We start from the raw sequence: 22,110 nt of genomic DNA, 5'->3' as shown, positions 1-22,110 counted from the left end.
GAATTCAAACTAATATATAAGCAAAAATCCTTAAGTTTCAAATTCCATATGTATCCTTATCTATATTTGCCTTTTTTTTTTTTTTTTTTTTTGGTTGTATACTGTAAACTTATGTTCTGAGAAGGAAAATAATATTTGATCTGTAGTTTTCATTAACACAAGAAATAAATTTATACACGATACAAGATAAAACCAACAAGCTACAACACCAGATATATACACTAGTAGTGATAAGAAAGCTATCAGATAAGTGTTTGACTATAACGAAACCTCTCTAATCAATTAGTGAGGATAAACACAAGTGTACACACTTTACCCGTGACCCGCTATTTCAGTTCTCTAACATCCCCCCTCAAACTGAACAAGGAAGGTTTCAAGTTCAGTTTATCTCGGAGAAACAAATACCTTCAATGGAGAGCACTTTGGTGAAAATGTTTGCTACCTGACCAGTACTATGAAAATAATTAACCTGTAATAGCTGCTGAAACACTTTATCTCGGACAAAATGCACATCGATTTCAATGTGTTTCGTGCGGACATGAAAAACGGGATTGGAAGCCAAAGAGCGAGCACTCATATTGTCACACAAAAGAATAGGAGGGTGAGACACAGGTACGCAGAGTTCATTGAGGAGAGATTGAATCCATGCAAGCTCGTCAATCCCATGAGCCAAGGCACGATACTCGGATTCCATACTGGAACGTGCCACAACATGTTGTTTGCGTGAGGACCAAGAAACCAGATTATCATTAAGATAAACACAACAACCTCCTGTCGATCGCCGATCATCGACATTAGATGCCCAATTGGCATCAGTATAACCATAAAGAGAAGACCGCAGAGAAGACCGAATATGAAGACCCAGCTGAATGGTCCCCTTTAAATAATGCAAAACACATTTACAAGCAGCCCAATGAACTTCAGTTGGAGCTTGCATGAATTGGCTCAGTTTGTTGATGATAAATGCCAAGTCAGGCCGGGTAAGTAGCAGATATTGTAAAGTGCCAATGGTACTTCGGTAGAGCAGCTTATCTGAAAAAGAAGCACCAATGTCCTTACCAAGTTGAACCGAAGTAGATGCAGGTGTAGGACTTGTCTTGCACTCAAGCATGCTGGTTTTGGCAAGAAGCTCACGTATATATTTAGCTTGGGACAAATATAAACCAGTAGAGTTTCCATAGACTTTGATACCTAGGGAAAATGATAAAGGTCCTAAATCTTTTAGAGAAAACAAGGAATTGAGCTGAGCAATAAATCGGGTAATAGCACTGGAGTCACTGCCACTAATAAGGATGTCGTCCACATAAATAAGAACCCAAATGATCAGGCTTAATTGACGGAAGATGAATAGAGATGAATCCATTCTAGACCGGACAAAACCCCATTGACTGAAAGTAAAACGCAATGGATCATACCATGCATGGGGGGCTTAATTCAATCTGTAAAGGGATTTGTGAAGCTTACACACGTGTCGGCAGAGAAGGGTCTAAGAAGCCATCGGGTTGCTGCATATAAATAGCTTCATGTAAGTGCCTGATGTGTAAAATCAACTCGCAAGTGCACGAATCGTTTTCAAGTAATAAAGTGGAAAAATAGGGTTGTCGTACCCAAGGGATTAAGAATTAAGTACCAAAGATAATTAGGTTTTGATAATATTTGAACTAAAATTTAAGATGGCAATTGAAAATAAATAAACTAAATTAAACAAAAGCAATCAATTAAAATTAGATCAATTTCAAGTAAAGAGAGTTAAATTAATAATTATGAATACTAGGGCATTTGATTTCACCACTAACTATTCCAAATTAATTACTTAAATATGTAAATTTAATTAAATAGTAATTTTGTTAACCACACTTAATCACAAAATTAATCAAAAGTAGTTTCCACTCACAATTGATAATATTCACATAACTTAATTTATTCTTTCCGGCCTATAAATTAAATCATGCAAATTCATCAAGCATAGATTAAACAAATAATATGGCATGAGACATAACTATTTTCCAATCAATTATGCATTCATGTAAATCATTGGAGATCCATAATATTATCCTTTTCCAAGCTCAAATATTATTAAAATCATTCAATCCTTCCGGCCTATGAAAGCATTAAGCATACCAATGATTTATTAACAAAACATATTACTAATTAAATAAAACTCAACATATATTAAAATAATTAAACATTCATAGTTAGGACTACATCATAACCCTACCTATGAAAATTAGTTCATGGAAAAAATAAATTCAACATCCATAATTATTAAAAATAATAAGATTCACAATTAAAGAGAATGGAAAAGAGAATAAAAACTATTGAAGAAATTCTCTTCTAAGAGCTCTCAAAGTCATAGCCTTCTTCTCCAAGCAAGCCCACGTCTCTATGCCTCCTCCAAGCTCTCCAATTGATCTTCTAAAACTCTAGAACTTTAAAACTCTAGAACCCTTAAGAGAATCTTAGAAACTCCCAAAATTTGATTTGTTTCTATTTAAGCCTCCTAAAAGCTCTTAAATAACTCTCTAAACTTATATATATTCCTTCAATGTGGTGGAGGCTATATATATAGGACTTTAGGAACCTTTTTCTCTCTTTTATTTTCAATGTGGAAGTCTCGTAAGATACATTTTTTAGGCCATGAAGAGGGTTGGACCAATTTCATGTGTAAAAAGGAAACTTGATATTACTTGTTTTCCAATACTTTCCTTTTCTCTAATTCTTTCTAAAAAAAATAGTTAATTGGTCTAATTTACCCTTAATGAAGCATGTGAATTGACATGTGCCTCATTAATGATAAATTAACCTATTATCGCTACTTGTTTTCATCTTGACCCTCAAATTGCCTTGATTCCCTCTTTTGATCAATTGTGGAGATTTAACTAGAGTATTTCTTTTCATAAATTCCAAACTTTAAATGACGATAACTCTTTGCTCGCACCTAGAAATTCATAAATAATGAGACATTTAAGATCGTCAGATTGTGAGGATTCATATGACATCTACTTCCATTATGAAATTCCCGATAAAATCTTTATGGAATCTTCAAGATATCTTTTTGGAATCTTTTTTATGCTTAGTTCATTCGAGCTCAAATCTTGCTTCCCACCATAATTTGACCCAAGGAATCCATTTTTATGGTTGTTTTCTTAAAATTTCTCCTCTTTCACCTAAATTAAAAAAAAATACATAATTAAGTATTTTTCCATACCAAATTAACACAAACTAACAAATATTAAGCTATAAATATGGCATAAAATCATCAATAGTTTAGACCTAACAATGCCCATTCAGAAAAGCATTGTCAATATCGAACTGTCAGATAGGCCATCCACGAGACACCACCAGAAATAAAATGATTCCAACTATGGAAGGCTTTATCATGGGGCTAAAGGTCTCCTCAAAATCGATTCCTGGGTTTTAATGGAACCCCTTAGCAAGGAGCCTAGCTTTGTAATGGTTGGTGGTGCCATCTAGATTTCTCTTAATTTTAAAAATCCATTTGCTGCCAATGATGTTCATGCTGGATGTCTGTGGAACAAGTGTCCAAGTTTGATTTCGGTGCAATGCGTTAATTTCTTCTTGCATGGCGTGAAGCCATCAAGGATTAGAAAAGGCCTATTTGACCAAAGTAGGTTCATACTGATCAAGATTGGCAAATGTATCTTAGAGAAAAGGTTTCTTTTTGGAAATACTAGCCTTTGACTGTGTGCCATAGGATGGGAAAGCTGGGGTTGTGAAAAAGAGTGTTGACCAGCAGAAAGAGCAGCACCAGATCGACGGGTGTGTGACACAACAGGGTTGGAACCAACTAGAGGTGGAGGCAGGAATGAGCGGACGAACCTACTGGAGGGGATGCTTGATCTTGGTGCCGGACTCAAGGACTCCAGTGCAGACATGACTGGTTGTCGGTCGTGGGTAGAAGATGGAGGCCTCACTGCAGCAGGTTGATCATTAGCAGGAGGAGCAAGAAACTGAGATGATGCTGTTATGTTGAGAGGAAACTCATGCTGGGAAAGGGAAAGACCAGATGAGGATGACCCACTATGGTGCCCAAGAGATGGACGGGACTGATTAGCTGTAAAAACTGGAAGGAGAGAATTAATAGGCACGAAAGAAGAAGAAGTTGAGTTAGAATTAGAGTCCTTGCTTTGAAAAGTAATGTAAGGAAAACAGGACTCATTGAAGACTACATTCGGTTGTAATATAAATTTTTCCGGTTGTTAAACTATGGCATTTATACCCTTTATGAATTGAATTGTACCCTAGAAAGACACATCTTTCAAAATGATAAGAAAATTTATTATTTTGATGTGGCCTAATATAAGGAAATCATTCACAATCAAAACACTTTAAAAGAGAATACTTCATTGAGTTGAGGTATTTCAGAAGAGACTGTAGGAATGATCGCCATGACGTTTGTCTTAGGCTCTGATACCATGTAAACTTTTGTTATGAGAAGGAAAATAATATTTGATCTGTAGTTTTCATTAACACAAGAAATAAATATATACACGATACATGATAAAACCAACTAGCTACAACACCAGATATATACACCAGTAGTGATAAGAAAGCTATTAGATAAGTGTTTAACTATAACTAAACCTCTCTAACCGATCCGTGAGGATAAACACAAGCGTACACACTTTACCCATGACCTGCTATTTCAGTTTCTCTAACACATACTGCTTAAATTAATCCATTTCAATCACTATTAGCATGCACCTTTTTAAAGTAGTTTGATTTTTCTCTGAAATATTTCCTCTTATCAAAAAATAATTTCCTCCAGTTGGAAAATCGTTTCCAATAGATGGATTAACATTTCTTATGGCGTAAATTTTTCCCTCCAATTGGAGTACCATTAACATTTCTTATGGCATAAATTTTTCCCTCCAATTGGAGTACCAATTCCTTTGGTGGAAATTTTTCCAGATTTTCTTTTTTCCTATTAATATGCTTTCTTTCCCTTAAATTTGTTTAATAATTAAATATATTTTATCATTAATTAATTATATTTGCTTTCCAGATAAATGGGTTCAAAAGATAACCAGTATTTATTTGTAAGTTTTGAGACTTGGAGATATCTAGAATAAAGGTGAATTGCAGGTCAAACTTCTAGAAAGTTGTCTCAGATATGAAGTTCAAGCTAACTTCGACTCAAAAAAAGAAATTTGAGGATAGCTGTTTTGGACACTTTTTGAAAGCCAATGAGATATAGTTTAGCGGCCATATTGTAAACAACATAATATATAAGCAGCATATTTGTGATGACAATGATACAATTTTGTTTAATTTTAGAGGTTATGGTGCTAGATTTACTGGTAAAGAGCTGGCATTAATTACTCAGTTTAGAGTTCGGTCATGAACCTGATAGGCGAGTTAACCACTTTACGCGTATTAGTGACACATATTTTGGAAGAAAGCAAAATGTTACAAACTTGCAAGTACTTAATGCTTTCATGACTGCAAACTATAAAGATGACAATGAAAATGACAATGATAGATTGAAGTTGGCTTTATTGTATTTCCTAATATGGTGCTGCTTAGTAATAAAGCATGACTACCGCATCCCATAAGCATTTGAAAATAGTGGATAATTTATGATACTTCAACAAATATAAATGGGGTATACTATCTTACATAATTATCATCAAATCACTAAATAGTGCTTTTGAGTATAACAACCATCAAATAATAGTACTTTTGAGTATAGAGGCAAGTTAAAGACATATAGTGTGTATGGGTTTTCCATTAGCTTTTATGGTAAGTTTGTAAGACTATAAATTAAAGTCTCTTTGATAATAGTTTTTATTTATTTATTTATTTATTATTTGACAGATTTGGGAATTTAAGACTATTCCCTTATTAGCTGATACCTTTGGACAGAAGATGATGGATATTTTAGTTCCTTGAATTCTCAACTGGCATATTTACAAGTACCTAGATATGAAAATGCAGCATCTATATTTCATCATCATGATGTAAGAAAATAATACTTATATATATATAAATTTTTAAAAAAATTTAACCTTATAAGTAATCGACACAAGTGGTTGTTGGTGTTGTTATCTTATTTATTTATTCATATATATATATAGTACTTGGTGGTTGGTGTACTGATGCAATTGAAGATGAGTTCTCATATGTTGCCCAAATTGCTTAGGGTATATATCAGGATGCTAGTTCCTACGGTTTTGCATATGTTATTAGAGATAAGCTGCCACAAGATGGCAGTGCTGAAAAATATGGGGCTATTCCATATAAGACCAATGGGGAAAAAAAAAGGAAAAAAAAAGAATATATATATCAGTGTGGAAAATGATAAGATGAAAAGAATGAGGCAAATAAATTATATGCCTATAGACCATGGTGATCACAAACACTGCAAGCCTATGTTGCCTCCCCCTTTACTGTCATTTAACATTCATGAAAGAGTTGATGTTAGAGGTGACTCTGCTGAACGGTTTCCTAACTAAAAGAAGTATGAACAGTTGCATAATATTAATAATTATGAGAGCTACAATACAGAAGGGATGATGTTAGTATTCAATTGGATGATGTTGATCATAATGATATAGAATTTGAATGTGAGTTGTGAGACAATAATAATGATATGCATCCCAAAATGAATAATGAAGGGGTTCATAATGTTAGAGTACGTGCTATAATCAATCATTCTTCAAAATGAATACAAAATGCATGTTTCCAAATTTAAATATTAAAAAAAAAAAAACCTTTCATATGGATCAAAGATGATGGTGTTAAAGAAATAACATAAAATTTTTAATTTGCAATAAAACAATGAAGAGAACGTCAAACAAAGACAAAGATGTCATAGATCTATTATAAACACTGCAAGCCTAGCTACCTTTGTAACACCCCGTACCAAAAATACACATGTTTTAACATGTTTGACCAAGCTGACTAAGTTTGATCAAGTTTGACCAAGTGAACAATATGTGGGTCTAAGTTGACTTTTTCAATGGCCAATATTTTTTGTTTGACTGAGGTACCATTCTGTAGATATCATCGATACGAGTTCATAGACTAGTGGCACGCTAAATTCCAAGTTACGGATAAAAAGTTATGGTTTTGAGAAACTTTAAACATAAGTTTTATATCAATGTCCAAACTAGTTCCCAGTTTTTATCTGTTTGTGACCCAAGACTCTATATAAGCCTTAGTAAGCGTGCCAAATAAGAAACCAAATTTCAAAATACCCATTTCATCCCCAAATCTAGAGAAATTCCTCCTCTAAATCCGTGGGTCCGAATTGGGTCGTTTCGACCCATATAACGGCGAATTGAGTCACCGCCGTTTTTGGCCATTCCGGCCACCAAGCTGTTACACGCACCAGCCAGGGAGGAAGACCATGTTAAGGCGAGCTTGGCAGTGAAATTTCACGGCTAAAGGTGGCCGGACGCGCCAGGATCTGGCCGACGTGGTGGATCATCGAATTTTTCCATTTTTCAGCCTTTTCAGGCCAACTCATAGACCTTTCTTACCATTTTTAGACCCTTTGAGCTTATTTCCAAGGTTATTTTGCCCAGATTCCTCACCGTTTGGGAGATCCGATAACGGAAAATTCAGCTGAAGCTTCGATCGAGTTTTTTAGCCACCGAAGGAACTTTTGGACTGAGGTGAGCATACTGATGGACAGAAGTATGCAATTAAACATCTTCAGATACAAACATCTCAAATATATTTAAAAAAATATGACTAAATATCTCAAATATGTTCAGAAGTATATAACCGAATATCGTTAGAGACGTTAATGATTTTCAAACTGAACACTTCAATGAAAACATCTTTTCATTATCCAAAAGTTTTCTTATCGGAATGAAAATTTTGTGGAATTTTCATGAGTATTAGTTTCGTCCAAAAGCATTGTGAAGAATTTTTGTAAAATGGTATTTTATTTGTAAATGATTTGTGGAAAAAAAAAGTGCTTTCTTTTTTTGCTTAGTTAAGACTTTATGAATTATGAGTATTTTAGATATTAAGAATATTATATAAAGCTTTATTATATTGAAAGTTTTTGTTAATATACATTTTAATTAATTTTATTTAAATTAAGTGATAAATTCTAAGTTTAAATAAATAAATAAACAACTATGTGGTGATTTTAATAAGTTTTTCCAACCAAGTGATAATTTGTCAAATATATTTTACTAAATGCATTAAAATGTCTTATAATCTTTCAAATATATTCAACTCGATATATTATAAACTTTCAAATATATTTATCAAATATATAACTTAACAAAAAAGGCTTATGCAATTAAAATTATTATATAGTTTTTTCCATAAAAATGAATAAATTATCACATAATTTAAATAAAATTTAATTAAAAATATATTAAAAAAAAACTTTGAAGTCTTTAAATATTGCAAAATAAAGAAATAAAAGGAATTTTATAATTAATTCAACTTAAGCAAGGGTATAAGGGTAAGTTAGATTTCTTTAGGGAGTGTGGATGATACTATTAAAAACCTGAAGGATGTTTTTATATTTGTCCTAATCTCAACGGATGTGAATGAAATATTCACTAAATTAAATATTAAAGTTCATCCAAAATTACTTTTTACTAAAAAAGTGATAAAGGATGGCTCAAAAGGCCATATGACTTTTCATTGTACAAAACCATGTTTGTGTGGCCCCATATGTGTGAGCATGAGAGAAAAGATTTTCTACAACACAACCCACTAAAAAAGGTGTGGAATGCAAACTACAAAATGGGAATGGAATCTCATAATTGAAGGTGAAGCTTATTTAATATGTTTTGTGCCCTTCGGAAGTGGAATAAGGAAGTTTTTAAATATCCTGAGAAATTTCGTTGAAAGAAGGAAATAAAAATACTAAGTTTTGTCATATAAGTCTTTGTTGTCCAAAAAGAGAATGAATAGTTGTATGACAAGAAAGCAAATGAGAATTATTTTATGACACAAGTTAAAGATCTATTTTCTTTTGACTACCTCTAAATTCCTATAGGCTTGGAAGGGTTGGGGCTTTCTTGTGTCACTGAAGAAGAAAACTATGGTCTCACTAGGATCCCCTCTACGAAAAAGATCAAAGACTTCGTTTGAAAGCTTTATCCTTTGAAACCACAAAAATAATACCACTAAGGTCAAGCCATCCAACATACCAAGGTGAAAAGAATCCTAAAGCTCTAGTTAAAGAGAAAAACAAAAACAAATGAAACTCATTTCTAACTTTTTACACCTATGAGGAAAATTTTGCTCTATAATAACAACATCCCTCACCACCAACTTAGCCCTTAGAGCGAGGCCATAATTGTTATGCTTTCAAATAAAGAACTTAAACCTTTCATGTAAGGCACTATACTATAGCCAACCACTCCATGGATTCCAAACTTTCCTTATTTTTAAGAATATATATTGATTTCACATTAAACTTGCCGTCCTTGCTTTCCAGCCAAACAAGCTTATCATCTAGGGAAGTAGAGGCCTAGAAAATTTTCAAAACATTATTAAACATATTTTCATCAAAAATAGATGAAAAGACTCATTCTAGAATCAATTTGCAAGCTTTAATGAATCCACCATTCCATGCAACTCAACCCATCTTCATACTTTGTTAAAGGCTTAAATCCTATGTTGTTAGGAACCCGTAGGTCTTTTCAAATGCTAATCGAGTCTCCCATTTCGATCAGGTAACACAAACCTTTGCAAATAGATCCGTGAGTTGCTAAAATACCATTCCAATACCACAAACAACTTTTCCTTTTTCATACATTTCAAGAAAGATAATGAAGGGAAATATTTGCACAATCTTTTCCATGCTGCTACATGCATGTGTTTCTTTTTGACTCCCCTTTTCCAAAGAAACGCCTTGGCAATTCTTCTGATTCTTTGGCATTATCCTTTTGGAAGCTTATTAGAGGACATGGTATATAATGGTATGGTCACAACCACAAATTTGCTCAAAGTTACCCTTTTTGTTTGGGAAAGAAGTTTCAAATGCCAACCCTAAAATCTGGTCTTAACTCTATTATGTAGATCCTCAAAGGCACCATTTTTGTTTTGGCCCATAAAGAGTGGATTTCCTAAGTACTTAGCACATTTGGAAATTCCTTTATGTTAAGCAAACTACTAATTTCATCTTTTAAAAATCCCTTCATCCACTTGAAATAATTGGAAAGACAATAGACCAAAAATCTCACATTTCCTAAGTTAACTCTACAAAAGAGCATCAATTCATCAACAACAAAAAAACAAATGCAAGAAAGTTGGACTTGTATGCCTTATCTTTATTCCTTTGATCTTTCTATCCAACTCTAGTAGTAAGCATCCTAAAAAGCAGTTTAAAAAATAAATAAATAAATAAAGAATAGGGGATAAAGGGCTTCCTTGGAAAAACCCCCTCTCCATACTAAATTTACCACAAATACTTTCGTTTAGAAGGATCGAAGAGGACTCCACAAAGATACGTTCCAAAGTCAGACTTACCACCTTAGTTGAGAAGACATAATGTAAAAAGATATTTGAAAGGACATTCTAATCAACGCAGTCATATGACCTTTTTTCCTCCTCATTTGATGGACAATTTCATTTAACACAATTGAATTCTCTTATATCAATCAGTAAAAGTCTCATTAATAGCCTTTCGAACTTTCTTTATCTTGAAAGTGTTTTGAACTTTCTTCACGCATTATATTCCAAAATGTTTGATAGATCAAAGACGACATACCGTGGGGCTTAGAACTTTTAAGGGATTCATACTTTTAATAACCTTAACAATATCATAAGGTAGGGCCATAATACAAATATTTTCATTTTTCCTCATCAAAACAGAAGGCTGGATCAACTCATACAAACTGTGACAATGAGTTAGAGCATTTGTTTTGAGCAACTTGGAAAAAACTCTTAAGAAGGAAATTGCTAATATCCTCTCTACTTTCCAACCATCTTATCTCATTAATTTGAATAGAAGCGATAAAATCTTTTTTCTGTTTGCAGCACTAATGGCATGGAAATGTTTTGAATTATGGTATCCATGAACAAGCCATAACTCCAAGATTTTTGCCTTTATAACATCTCCTACCTCAGTTACCACTCCATAAAATCTTTCTAGATGATCTGCTCCTTGATTAGAACTTTTTCCGAAAGAGACAGGCTACAAAGAAATGAAAATCAACTCATAGACTAAAGAACTCTTATTATTCCAAAGTCTAAGCATTTGTATTGTTCTTTTGAGTTCAACATTGAGCAATAACCTTGTGCCTTCAACCAAGTTATTTTTATTCCAAGTTTAACATTAGCCTTGCAAGTTGGGTCTCTTATCCAAGCCTCAAGGAACTTGAAAGGTTTAGGAAGCGGTGGTCCAAATTTAAGCTAAGTTGAATTGGTGAGTGATTAGAGCACAAGGCTGTGAGATGGCTAACTTTGGCTTACGGAAATAAAACTCTCTAGTTAAGATTCGCAGTAACACAATCTAACCTTTTCTTGATTACACCATATAAAAGTATTACCATAGAAACTTAAGTTCAGCGTTTTTGAATTGAACAAGAAGTCCCTCAAATGACGATTAAATCTATGAGTAATAACTCTTTATCCTTTTTTATCCAATTAATCAACCAACTCATTAAAATCTCCTATACAGTCTTAATAAGAGCAACCATTGCTAATAACTGAATATAACTCAAACCAGAAAAGGCAACATTTAGCTTTCTTGCAGGACTATAACAAAACCAACAATTCTAGAGAATACCATCTTTTGAATTAGCAAAGATACCCAAAATTTTGTGTGATCTGTGTACAACACTCCAACCCATATCAATGGACAAAAATAAATCTAACCACTACAACCATTGAAAGATTTAACAAAAACAATCAAAATCTAAGAGACTACCAATATGAGCCATCTACTTTCTAGTCTACTTTGTTTCACATAGAAACAAAACCGATGAGGAAGACTTTCTAACTAACCTTCAAAGGCTTCAAATTGTTGAGGGTCTCCCCAACCTTCAATAATTCCAAGAGATCATTTTCAGGGCGAGTTGGGGAGCATGATAAAGCCTGTCTCCTTAGCCATTGAAGCGTCCTTAAATAGTTCATATTTTTTATTAACAACAATTGCATGAATAATTAGATCCCCATCGGTCCTTCCCTTTGACAAATTCTTAATCCAAATTCAAACAATCTTGCATAGCATTAGAATTTTCTCTTTCCTTACCCTCCTTCAAAATCTTTGATTGAGCAAAAGAAAAATTCCTAGCTATTAGCAGAGAATGGGCCCATAACATTTTCAACCCTAAAAACTACTTTGGGTTCATATTATCCTATATCTTTTAAATCAATGGCCGCATTTCTATTCCAAATCGTAGTGGAGGATTCAAGCCCAATGACCTTAGCTTCACGCTTAAAGATCACAATTTTGAGATCATCTCATAACAATTCAAACAACCCAACATATTTTTTTTAAAGCTTGCTGCTAACACTTTAAATGGTCCCATCAATTTAAAAGAATCTCTCTTTGTACACTATGAGAGGTTTGATTTTGAAATAGTACCATAGTTATCCAAATCTGCCACACTATCTCCTACACCCCTAATGTGTCCACCATCCATTGAGCCTATATTCTTTACACAACCTAATGTTTTACTAATTTTAAGAGCCATTCTAGCAACTCAATCTTGAGTTGACTCGGTCTTTCAATCATTCTCTCCGATGTCAGATTTGTCTAACTTGCCTTCCTCTTCCTTGAAGCCTTCATCTACATTATATAGACTTTCTTGAGATCCTTCATCATTCTTAGTGTCCAAATTTATATCATTCTTAAAAGTATCAGAAAGATATCCTTTGGAAATTTCAACTCGCCTAAGAAAATGGCTTTCACCAGCCACCATGAAAAAATTAGCTTTGGCTTTAAATTAGGGTCCATAGAATTCCTCCTCCTTAGATTGGAAGGCTTTTATTAGAGCCAAACAAGCATTTCGCACATGATGTAATAACTCACAAGTTCACCAATCTTTCATAAATTGTATCTAGACTTTATTACCCTCCAGTCTATTAACAAACTCTGCTAGGAAATGTTTTCTTATATCTACCTTTACTTGAAGTCTCATATATTTTCTTCCAATAATATTGGTTCTAGACAATAATTCACACTGTAAAACCTCTTTAAATAAGCTCCCTATTTTGATGGCATTCTCAATTGTCATGAATTTGGACCCAATTTGAGAAAATTTGGAATTCAAGATCTCGAATGGCTACTTGGGGGTTCCATTCTACATCTAGGGTGAAAGTGTCGAAAATCTCTCCCCTTGGAATTTTGACTCGTCTAAGGAAACTTCCTTCTGTCACTACCATGTACGTATCTGCTTCAGAACGCAGCCATGGTCCATACTCGAAAACGTGCATTTCATTGTTTGCACACATTGTGGGACATGAGCTTTTACCATGACCAACTCTCCCACATCCATAACAAAACTCCGCAAGACGTTCATATGCGAAAGTTATCCAAATTCGGGTGGCCCCTAATCTATGGAAGAAACCTATCATCAACGGTTTGGAACATCTACCTTGACTTGAATCTGCATATACTTCAACCCTACCACATTGATTCTAGATGAGCATTCACAATGAAGAACTTTCTGGATAAACAAAGATCAAATTTGAACCTTTAGCAAGGTGATATGTGATGCTTTGGAGGCCCAATTTTGACTAAAGTCAAGTGATAACGGACTGATTTTTGGAAAGTAACATTTTAAAGGATTTGTTCTAGATAGAAATGTATTTCTCTATTTTTCTATTCTTTTTTCATTCTAACCAAACAAAAATTATCTCATATCTCTCAATTTTTCAATCATCTTTTTTTTCCTTCCACTCTTCCATCGTACCAAAGGCCTTAATATTCAATCTGCATTATTTACTATACATCATCAAATAAAGGGATATATTTTATATTTTTGAGGATCTATTCTTTTTTTTTTTTTTCCAAAAATTACATATCATATTCTTTATTTCAATCTTGTTCGGGTACATCTTTTTTTATTTTTTTATTTTTTTATTTTTAATATTGAAGGTGAATATTGAACTTGAAACCTTTGTCTAAAGAAATAGTGATTTTCTCACTTAAATAGTCCTCGAATGAACCAAGAAAAGTACGCAAATAAATCAATAAGTAGTGTAAACTTAGAAGGGCTATTATAGGGTGTATATATATTGAGACTTATTTCTAGGTGACCTAACTTTTTAACCACTATATGAAGGCATTTCACCCAGAGTCAATTATGAACTTATCCAATGTGTCGTTGGATGTAGGTGACCGTTGGATGTAGGTGACCAATTAATCACATACATAACTGCTTGGAAGACCCAAAAAAAAAAAAAAAAAAAAAAAAAAGACACTCATTTCCTTCTTCATTTATTGTTCGTTGAATTGATCACGCTGTCAAGATCGACAATAACTTTTTTGTCAGCTAGTACTAGTGCTAGGCTGTATGCATACGTACAAACATTAATTCATGCATGTTATATATATATATATATTAAAATTGATAGAAAAAATATTAATTTTGCTGTTGCAGATATAAAACAAAATTAATATATATATTTTTTAAAATATTGATTTTAATGTGAATCCACGTATAGATATATATATATAGATAAATAATATGTTAGTATCATTATATATATATATATACATATATTAAATAATTATCTATGTATATAATAGATAAAAAATAAAATGAATTAGGTAATAGCAGGTCCAAGGCTAGCAGCATGAAGGGCATGAAATTGACAAAACCCAAAAAAATATATGGGGCATGGAGAAACAGGGGAGCCAGTAAGCCCGAGTGCACATTAAGCACATACATAACTGTTTAAAAAAATATTTAAAAAAAAAAAAAGACCCTCATTTCCTTTTTCATTTATTGTTGTGTTGATCTTGATAGATATGAAGATTGGAAATAAGTTTTCTATGCATGTGCAGTATTGACTTCAGTTGTTGTCACAAATACACACACACACACACACACACACACACACACACACACACACACAGATCGAAAATGAAATGAATTAAGTTATAGCATATCCAAGGCTGGCAACATCAAGGGCATGAAATTAATCAACATCCAAAAAAATATGGAGTTTGGAGAAACAGGGGAACCAGTAAGCCCTAATGCACAATACTTCAACAGCTCTATCTTATCAATATCCATTCTTGCAGTTCTGGAATTTGAGATTCCAATCAACGTTACAGATGGTCAAATTATATCACTCATCAACCATGTTTTCCTGCCCATCAATGAACGCTTCTCTTCCATTATGGTTCTCTCTCTCTACTTTTCTTTTATTTTATTTTTCATTTTTTTATCATATCTTGCTTAATACACTTTCGAATGCACTCTATTTTAAATTCCAAGCCATTATCAAATCATGATATAAAACATAGCAAAATTCAGCTAAATTTTTTGGGGTTACGCCTAGGTATGTATTGTGATTATATTTATAATTGATAATTCCCTCACCATCTTATGGTTTTCATATATATGATGTGCTTATCGATGATTTGATTTTTTATTTTTTATCTTTTATTTTTTTCATTGTGACATAATTAATCATAAATTACATGTGTAGGTGACTGAATTTTACCTAGTTTTCATTGTATTTTCTAATATATTATATATATATATATATTCTTCAAAGTATCAATTCAAGTTCTATTTTTTAAGGCCACTTGTTAAGATAAATTGATATTTAAAACTATACCTAAATTCTTCTATTAATTTATCATACCATAATTAAGTCAACGAGCTTGCGCACAAATTTTACAATTAGTTACTCAATTTAAGTTAAATATAGTTGCTTATACATATAGTTACTGAAAGTGCACAAAGCATAAGGATATGTGTTGCTCTTTTCATATAAAACAGAAAGTTAGCAATTTATTTATTTATTTTATTACTATTATTTTTTTTTTTGGGGCATAAATTCGCAGGTTGAGGACCAAAATGGAAAGAAACGATGGAAGAGAGTTGAGGTATTGCTTGAAGACCATGTCAAAACCCCCATGTTTCCATCCAGCCTTTCGCCGGAATCATATGATGACCACTTTGATGACTACCTATCAAAAATTTCACAAGAAAGATTTTCACAAAATAAACCTCTATGGGAAATTCACATTGTCAAATATCCAACTACCAAGGCAGCTGGTAATGTCATATTCAAGCTTCACCATGCACTTGGCGATGGTTACTCCCTTATGGGTGCTCTTCTTTCTTGTTTAAAACGAGCCGAAAACCCTTCTCTTCCTTTAACATTTCCTTCACGCAGAAGCTCAAGATCAATGATCAACCCTGAGAAACGGAGTGTATTTTCTTATATTCCTCATTTTTTCTCATCGATTTTCGAAACTGTATCAGATTTTAGTTGGAGCATCTTGAAGAGCAGTTTAATTGAAGATCACCAAACAGCAATAAGGTCTGGAAATGAAGGACTTGAATTTCAACCAACTATAATAACTACCATAGCTTTCTCTCTTGATCAAATCAAGTTAATCAAGGACAAGCTTGGAGTGGTACGTATTTAACCAATTTTTTACTTTGGTAAAGTTACTTTTCTTTCACATATTGTAAATATCTTAATCACATTTGATTTTCTCATTTCATAACTATAAAAGAAATTACAGCAATATATATATATATATATATGACCGCCAACACAAACTTAAACACTAACTATGTCTTTAAAACTTAGAAATTGTAATTAAATGTATATACTATTTGATTAATAAAGTTTATAATGAGGGATAAAAATATGACTTTAAAATTGCTCGATATACTTTTAAGTTAGGAAGTTAGGATATAGAAGTTTTCTGTGATATGAGCCTATTAGCAAAGTAATTATTCTTTTGGCAAAGGTCAAGAATTTGAATACCCCATCCCAAAAATCAAAAAAGTTTGGATGTATAACAAAATAATATTATTATATGATGGGAGCAAAATCTATAAATATTGTCACAGTTTTGTTTTTTAACCATGTAATTAATTAGTATTCGAGTTTTAATTAAATATTTTTATTATTCACTCCCAATGCAGACGATAAACGACGTGATCGTGGGGATAATATTTTTGGGCAGTCAACTCTACATGCAAGAGATAAGCATAAGTCAAGAAGCAAACAACATTAGCAGTGGCAGTGAGTCACATAGTACAGCACTTGTGTTGCTGAATACAAGGATGCTTGGAGACTACAAATCTATTAAGGAGATGACCAAACATAAAGCAGACATGCCATGGGGAAACCGATTTACATTCTTGCATATTCCAATACCAAGCTTAACAAAACTCTCTAATCCTCTAGACTTTGTATACTATTCTCAAAAATTAGTAGCCAGGAAGAGAAACTCTTCGATGTTTATCTCACTAGCATGTTACTGGACATTATGAAGAAACTTGGAGGCGCTGATGTAAGTTTGTATTTTTTAAATTTTTTATACTAATTAATAATATTTGAGTTTCTTGCAGATATAGTAACGTTTCTTAGTAGATTATTAACATATATATATATATATATATATATATATATTTAATGTGCAATATTCCCAACATATCATTACTTTATATACACTATATATTAATCTTCCATTGATTGATATAGGCAGTATCCCGATACATTCGCAAGACATTGAAGAATACCAGCATGACAATCTCAAATATGATAGGTCCAGTGGAACAAATGGCATTAGCTAATCATCCAATTAAAGGCTTATATCATACGGTGATTGGTACACCTCAGGTGCGTTTTTGGTATTGATTTTGTCCAAATAAAATATTAAAACAAGTATATACCGAATAGAGGGAAAATCAATGTAAAAGCCACTGTTTTTTTTTTTTTTTTTTGGGATAATTATATCAAATTTACGTCCCCTCATCCCAATATAAATTAAAAAAAGAAAAATTGTAAACAAAGTAAAATTAATTGGTATAAAAATGCCTAATGGCTCAAAATCTAATTGAGCCGATCTACATAAACCCGGCCAAAAATTTTATCTGAGAGCCTGTTGAATTGAGCCCGAAATCGACCACAAATGTACGGCTTTCCTCATGGTCAGCCCTGAGACCTTTTTAATGGGCTTTATACAACGTCTTAGCCTAACATGACCCAAAGAGGCCTACAACTGTATTATTTTATATTTTTCATATTAAACCTTTTAATTTTTTTGTTTTTTAATACCGACTTATTTCAAATATAAATCATTTTGGGGGTTCAATAAAAATTTAACAATTAGTTATATATTTGTTTATTTGTATTAAGTTTTATAGCTTTTTATACACGCCTTTGGTCTTGCAGGACCTTCACATTTCAGTAGTAAGTTATATGGGAGAGCTAAGGGTTGCTTTCGGAACTGAGAAAGGGCACATAGATCCTCACAAATTCAAGTTATGCATGCAAAATGCCTACGAGATCATATTAGAAGCCACCCTCAATAAATCTACAAAGAATAAATTAAATTAAGAAGAGGAATTCTTCAATTGTATCGTTCAATTCTAATAAACTATGTAACTTCTGTTTGTTTTATTTTACTATTTAGTTTTTATGTTATTGGAACTCATCACCATAAACCTAAAAGGAAAAAAAAAAAAAAAAAAAAAAAAAAAAAATTTGATAATTGAACAATTTTTTCCGCCTCTTTTGTCATTTTGGTCATCTTCTTCTTGTTACTTTATGTTGATTTCCAGAAGCTTAACATGAATTTGTTATATTTAATTACCAGTGGATGTGAATTGTATGAAGTATGATTCTAATTACCAATCACTTTCTCTCCCTACCAAAATTTTCTTCAGATAAGGGTAAATACAAATTAAATTTGTCAAATTTACTCTTATTTAGAAGTTACTAAATAAACTGTTTAATTAAACCAAAGTAAATTTGTTAAAATTTTCATATAAAATCTTGCCTGTCACTATCAGAGTGCATCCATTAAAATGTCTAAGATCCTGTTTAGGAATCAACTATTTTACAAAGCCGAAATTTCTTCCAAGGAAATGGTACCTGCCAGTGTAATCAAGTGATTAGGAGCTAAGCAGAAAGTATGACAAAAAACTTCACAACCCTTCAATTATTGTGCTAAGATAAATTGGAAGCTCTCATTCCATGTAGTACGAATCCTGAGACATGATTAATTTGAATTGGACTTGGAAGAATATAGTGCATTGATTATAATTTCCTTGACCTAGGATTTTCTGTTGTTCAATAGCTATGTCTTAAACAAGTTGCTGAAAAGCTCCTCCGCAAACCATCGACATATGCCTTGGCAACTGTGTAAAGCCTTGTTCCTTGCTCTTGATCTTATATAGTCAAAAGTCACCATGAGAAAATGTTCTTGTCATGAAAATTAATACTCACTATCTTAGTACTCAAATCATGAGCAGACACTGGGAAGCTCTTTCGATCAGGAAACATGTGAATGTTGGCAATTAACTGAATTCACTGTCCCTTGGTTTTCATCTGAATCATTCTTAAGTCCCTTATTCATGTTACTAACTTCCACACAACTCCCCCATCCATCGGTTTGACCAACCACATTCAATAATTCATAATCACTGATTTCCAAAACTGGGTCAATCATCTCTTCTGGCGAGGCTTGGATGATTTACTGAATTCACTTACAAGTGAAGTATAAGCTGCATAATCTGAAACCAGGCCCTTCTCTCTTCGCAATGTATTAAAACCTTGTTGATTTCCATGCTTACAATGCCCTTCTAAGAGAATATTGTAGGTGATGTCATCTGGAACCACTCCCAAATTAAGCATGGCATCTAAGAGCATATTAGCATTTTTCATCTGTCCTTTCTTGCAGAGTCCATTCATAAGCACATTATAGGTTACAACACTTGGGACATGGCCATCTTTCTGCATCTCCCTAAGCAAATTAAATCCCATTTTCACATCACCCAATTTACAAAACCCATCAATGATCATAGTATATGTGGCATCATCAGGTTTCATTCCGGTGTTCAACATCTCCCTCAACGTTCTTTCTGCATCAGCAACTTTTCCCTCTCTACACAATCCTGAAATAAGGGCTGTGAAAGCAACATCATCTAGCTCAATTCCTTCTTTCATCATTCCCTTCCTAATCTCCAGGGCTGATTCTAGATCTCCCTCTTTGAAACATCCATCAAAAAGTGTAGTGTAAGTGATCTTGTCAGGCTTCAACCCTCTAATACTCATTGCATCAACAAGCTTTTTGGCTTCCTCTAAATTCCCAACCTTGCAAAGGCCATTTATAAGTGTATTATATGTAACCAAATCAGGTATAATATTTTTCCTCAACATTTCCTGATACGTTTCCTTGGCCAAATCAACTCTCCCGCACTTGCACTGCCCACCAATCAATGCGGTAAATGTAACATCATTCGGAGCCAAACCCCTCTCACACATTTCAACAAACAACTCATTTGCATTGTCCAACCTGCATTCCTTACACAATGCACTTATCAAAACACTGTAAGTAAACACATCGGCAGATGTTCTACTCTCCTCCATAACTCTCTTCAATCTAAAACCCTCTTCTAAACTCCCTGATTTACAGTACCCATTAATCAAAGTATTGAAACTAACAACGGTGGGACGCAAACCCCGCTTCCCCATTTCATCAAACACCAACTGGGCTTCTTTAACTTCACCATCTCTACACAATCTGTGCATCAAAACGTTGAAATTATACACCTTCGGCGGAAAACCCAATTCCAAAATCTCAGAATAGAACGACCACGCCGTCATTGGCGACTTTGTTTTCAACATTTTATCCAGCAAATACCCACAAGCATGAAATGGGATACGAAAATTATGCTTCCTTACCAACCTCAAGCACTGAACTGCGTCGGAAACGAAGCCGCAGTCGGTATAAGCATTCATCAGAGCATCGAACACGAAACTAGAATCATGGGCAGCCTTTGTTTCAAGAACAGCAGCGAAGAGAGAGGAGGCCGAGTCCTTTCCTTTCCGAGAGACGACGAATCGGAGGAGGGTCTTGGCTTCGGAGAGCATTTGATTGGCGCAGAGGAAGTGAGTCATGGTGAAGTAGGATTGGACGGTGTGGCAGAAATTGGGCTGCGAAGAGAGCCAGTTGAAGAAGGAGAAGAGAGAAAGAGGAGAGACAGAATGGGGGTTGAAGTTGATGAGGTCGATAACTTGACGAGCTGTGATGGAAGGGAGGAGCTTCTTGAGAGAGGAATCCAGAGGCTTTCCATGGCTTTTCTTGATAGCTTCGGAGATCGCAGAGAGCGTTGGATCTTCAATGCGAGGAGTGGGTGGAGGAGAGTACCAAGCGGTTGTAGAGTAGAAGAAGCAGAAGAAGCAGGATCCATGGAAGCTTCTGAGGTGGTGGAGAGGCAGAGAGTGATTTGAGTTTAAGACTCTGAGGATTCCCATTTTTTCTTTTTTTTTTCTGTGTTTTTTTTTTGGCCTGGGATTTCGCCAATTGCAATTGCAATTTTGCATATGCTCCAGCAATTTTTACCAGCGAATTTCTACATTGATCATGAGGACAATGAACAATTTGGATCCCCATTTATTTATTTTCTTTTAAGTTTGATATTGTTTATAGCCTCATCTTTTTAATAATAAAAAAAAGTAATTAATAATTTATTGTTTATAGACTAATCTTATTGAACGGTTGGTGGTTAATTTTGTCAAATTGTAATAATAAAAATTAATGGAAAGAGACTAAACATTAAATGGTGAAATTGTTTTCTGAAAAAATTAAAAATATATAAAAAATTAAAAATAAAAAATAAAAAAATAACTAATGGGCTAAATTGACACAATACCCATTATCAAAAAAATTGAAGAAAAATTAAAAATAAAAGTAAAAAACTAAAATGGATAGTACAAATTATATTATTATTATATATATATATATATATATATATATATGTATTTTTTCGACAAATTAACATACCAGTAATGTATCAAATTTTTTTTTTTTTTGGTGAATCAGTAATTTATCAAATTGATTTAACAAACCGCTTATCTTTAGATTTTATTAATTGGCATGTTTATATAACTTATGTATAAATAACTTAATTAAAAAAATAAACAATTAGATATTATCACATTAATTATAAATAA

At 33.2% G+C, this 22,110-nt stretch overlaps 2 protein-coding genes and 1 pseudogene across 2 annotated transcripts; 1 reads left to right on the top strand and 2 right to left on the bottom strand.

The window, feature by feature from the left end:
* Nucleotides 1-379: 379 nt before the first annotated feature.
* Nucleotides 380-1,363, bottom strand: LOC132803560 (uncharacterized mitochondrial protein AtMg00810-like). The gene has a single exon (XM_060816784.1). It carries the CDS (start codon nucleotides 1,361-1,363, stop codon nucleotides 380-382), a length of 984 nt encoding a protein of 327 aa, XP_060672767.1.
* A 13,474-nt stretch (nucleotides 1,364-14,837) lies between these two features.
* On the top strand, nucleotides 14,838-18,622 carry LOC132803404 (wax ester synthase/diacylglycerol acyltransferase 4-like; annotated as a pseudogene).
* A 445-nt stretch (nucleotides 18,623-19,067) lies between these two features.
* Nucleotides 19,068-21,580, bottom strand: LOC107417269 (putative pentatricopeptide repeat-containing protein At1g09680). Its single transcript, XM_048472712.2, has 2 exons — nucleotides 20,843-21,580; nucleotides 19,068-20,677 (listed from the first exon to the last, which is right to left on the bottom strand). Exons 1-2 carry the CDS (start codon nucleotides 21,478-21,480, stop codon nucleotides 19,600-19,602), a joined length of 1,716 nt encoding a protein of 571 aa, XP_048328669.2. The 5' UTR covers nucleotides 21,481-21,580; the 3' UTR covers nucleotides 19,068-19,599.
* Nucleotides 21,581-22,110: the final 530 nt, after the last annotated feature.

The sequence above is a fragment of the Ziziphus jujuba genome, chromosome 4 (assembly GCF_031755915.1).
Source record: "Ziziphus jujuba cultivar Dongzao chromosome 4, ASM3175591v1".
NCBI lineage: Eukaryota > Viridiplantae > Streptophyta > Magnoliopsida > Rosales > Rhamnaceae > Ziziphus > Ziziphus jujuba.
The sequence above is the reverse complement of the archived record's forward strand: the minus strand, read 5'-3'. Positions and strand labels throughout refer to the sequence as shown.

What these genes read in the sequence shown, in the direction of transcription:
- LOC132803560 (XM_060816784.1), bottom strand. Translation starts at nt 1,363, where the DNA reads ATGGATTCATCTCTATTCATCTTCCGTCAATTAAGCCTGATCATTTGG.
- LOC107417269 (XM_048472712.2), bottom strand. Translation starts at nt 21,480, where the DNA reads ATGCAAAATTGCAATTGCAATTGGCGAAATCCCAGGCCAAAAAAAAAA. An exon ending in GACGCAGTTCAGTGCTTGAG is followed by an intron (nt 20,678 to 20,842) that starts GTTGGTAAGGAA and finishes TTTGATGCACAG; the next exon opens with ATTGTGTAGAGATGGTGAAG.